Source organism: Octopus bimaculoides, chromosome 6 (assembly GCF_001194135.2).
Source record: "Octopus bimaculoides isolate UCB-OBI-ISO-001 chromosome 6, ASM119413v2, whole genome shotgun sequence".
NCBI classification, from domain to species: domain Eukaryota; kingdom Metazoa; phylum Mollusca; class Cephalopoda; order Octopoda; family Octopodidae; genus Octopus; species Octopus bimaculoides.
In genome coordinates this window covers 20,477,786-20,480,379 of record NC_068986.1, presented here as the reverse complement: position 1 = coordinate 20,480,379, position 2,594 = coordinate 20,477,786, and the positions used below count along the sequence as shown (strand labels likewise).

The following is a 2,594-nucleotide window of genomic DNA, read 5'->3' as shown; positions in this document are numbered from 1 at the left end:
ATATATATATATATATATATATAGAGAGAGAGAGAGAGAGAGAGAGAGAGAGAGAGAGAGAGAGAGAGAAAGATTAAAATGTCTGATGTCAAATAAGTCTGCATTGAATTAGTAAAACCAAATGGGTGAAGCCAAAATGCTTCATAACCCTTTACAAAAGATATGCCACCTGCAATAAACACCTTACATCAGTAATACAATGTGGGTTTTCTGTGCCCCAGGGGAGCAAAGACACTTTCTGTGTCCCTACCTTCATCAACAGGCATCAATAAATCACAGGAAACTTTTCATTTGATCAAATCTTGGGCAATACCCATCCCTTCCTCACTTGCTATATTTTTGCATTTCATAATAGGATATGAACCATTAATATCATTGCTTACATCTCTATTTAGCGGTTGTTGCTCCTGGTGGTGTATAGAGAAAACAATGTTTTCATTCTTCAAATTGATATTTATATGTCAAGAGAACAACTTATCAATTTTTTCTGTTTATATTAACTCTCAGAAGACAAAGCTTGTTTGTGATTCTTCAGTGAACAAAAAAGCCATTTTATGAAATGCAAAAACAATACAGATGTTGTATTCTAAAATTCTACCATGGTGATGATGATGATGATGATGGTGGTGGTGGTGGCAGTAGCGGCGGTGTGTGTGTGTATGTGTGTGTGTGGTGCAGGCTTGGGAGTTTGGTATGTGCACACATTGGTGTGTGATTGAAAAGTTTGCTTCCGAATCACATGGTTTCAGGTTCAGTCATACGACGTGACATGGACAAGTGTCTTTTTCTAAAATTGTCTCAGGTCAAACCGAAGTCTTGTGACTGAAAAAGTTTGATGTCTGCCCCACTTGTCATTCTGATAACCACATTGTTATGTAGCCACTGTTTGTATCTGTTTTGTTTCACTTAGGGATCCTTCTAGATTGTTTTAATTTTTATCTACTTGCAGTGTGAATACAATCTTAAGCTATTTACCAAAGCAGCGTCGGACAGGTCTTTTCTCTGCGACTCAGACAGACGAAGTAGAGAAGCTGATCCGGGCTGGCATGAGAAATCCAGTGAGAATATCAGTGAAAGAGAAACAAACCTCAGCCCACATGATTCAGAGGATTCCAAGCACCCTGTCCATATTCTACATGGTAAAACATTGGTATTCTCATCCTTGTGCCTAACTACCTGTCTTTGCACTCTCTTTCTCTCTCTCTCTCTCTCTCTCTCTCTCTCTCTCTCTCTCTCTCTCTCTCTCTCTCTCTCTCTCTCTCTCTGGCCGTTGATAGTTACCAACGTCGCCTCCCTGGCACTTGTGCCAGTGGCACGTGAAAAGACATTCGAGCAAGATCGTTGCCAGTGCCGATGGGCTGGCTCCTGTGCAGGTGGCACGTAAAGAACACCATTTTGAGCGTGGCCGTCACCAGTTCCGCCTGACTGGCCCTTGTGCCAGTGGCACGTAAAACGCCCACTACACTCTCGGAGTGGTTGGTGTTAGGAAGGGCATCCAGCTGTAGAAACTCTGCCAAATCAGATTGGAGCCTGGTGTCGCCTCCTGGTCCACCAGTCCTCAGTCAAATCGTCCAACCCATGCTAGCATGGAAAGGGGACGTTAAACGATGATGATGATGATATATATATATATATATATGTATCCTTCTCTCTATCATACATACTGTCCATAAAGTTTATTTATTTCATTTTTCCAGCTGTAAAAACTATGCTAAAATTGACCTCACCTGTGCTGGTGCCATGTAAAAACCACCCATTCCACTCTGTGGTTGGCATTAGGAAGGGCATCCAGCTGTGAAAACCATACCAAAACAGACACAGAAGTATGGTGTAATCTTCTATCTGGCCGACTCCTGTCAAGCCATGCCAGCATGGAAGACAGATGTTAAATGATGATTATTCATTTATTGTAAATTTACAGTACCATGAAGGTAGCATGTCTGCCAAAATGATTCTGTGTCAGGTGAAACCTTTTAGAAACCATAATTTCTTCTATGCTGTAAATGAGGTACTAAAGTGGTGCCATACTTGTAACCAAATTTCTCAAAAGGACCCTACAGTGATCAGTCCTTAAATGAAAATGATTTACCTATGTTTGGGCGCAGACAACTTGTGTATATATTATTAACTAACTTGGTTTTTCTATTACATACACCATATTTACTCACGTGTAAGTTGCACTCCTGTACAAATCAAACCCTTAATTTAGTGTTAACCCTCTCAGACCTGGACCCCTGTGTCTAACTTTATCCTCTGCCTGAGCTCCTGAGCACAAAAATAAATAAATAGTTGCAATAGGTGTAGGAGTGACTGTGTGGTAAGAAGCTTGCTTCCCACCCACATGGTTCCGGGTTCAGTCCCACTGCGTGGCACCTTGGGCAAGTGTCTTCTACTATAGCCATGGGCCAACCAAAGCCTTGTGAGTGGATTTGGTAGATGGAAACTGAAAGAAACCCGTCGTATACATGCATGTGTATATATATATATATACATATATATATATATATATATAATAAAGACTGCAAACAAACAGGAAACAACTTCTATCTCATTCCAGGGTGAAAAACTAGAGGTAGTCGATAGCTTCCGCTATC

At 40.9% G+C, this 2,594-nt stretch overlaps 1 protein-coding gene across 1 annotated transcript in view; it reads left to right on the top strand.

Annotated features, from left to right (window-relative positions):
- LOC106875707 (ATP-dependent RNA helicase DDX55) overlaps positions 1–2,594 on the top strand; it is a 25,471-nt gene that overhangs the window by 10,117 nt on the left and 12,760 nt on the right. The window contains exon 6 of the mRNA XM_014923952.2: positions 950–1,139. Within this exon, the coding sequence (XP_014779438.1) occupies positions 950–1,139 (190 nt within the window). The remainder of the gene's footprint in view (positions 1–949; positions 1,140–2,594) is intronic.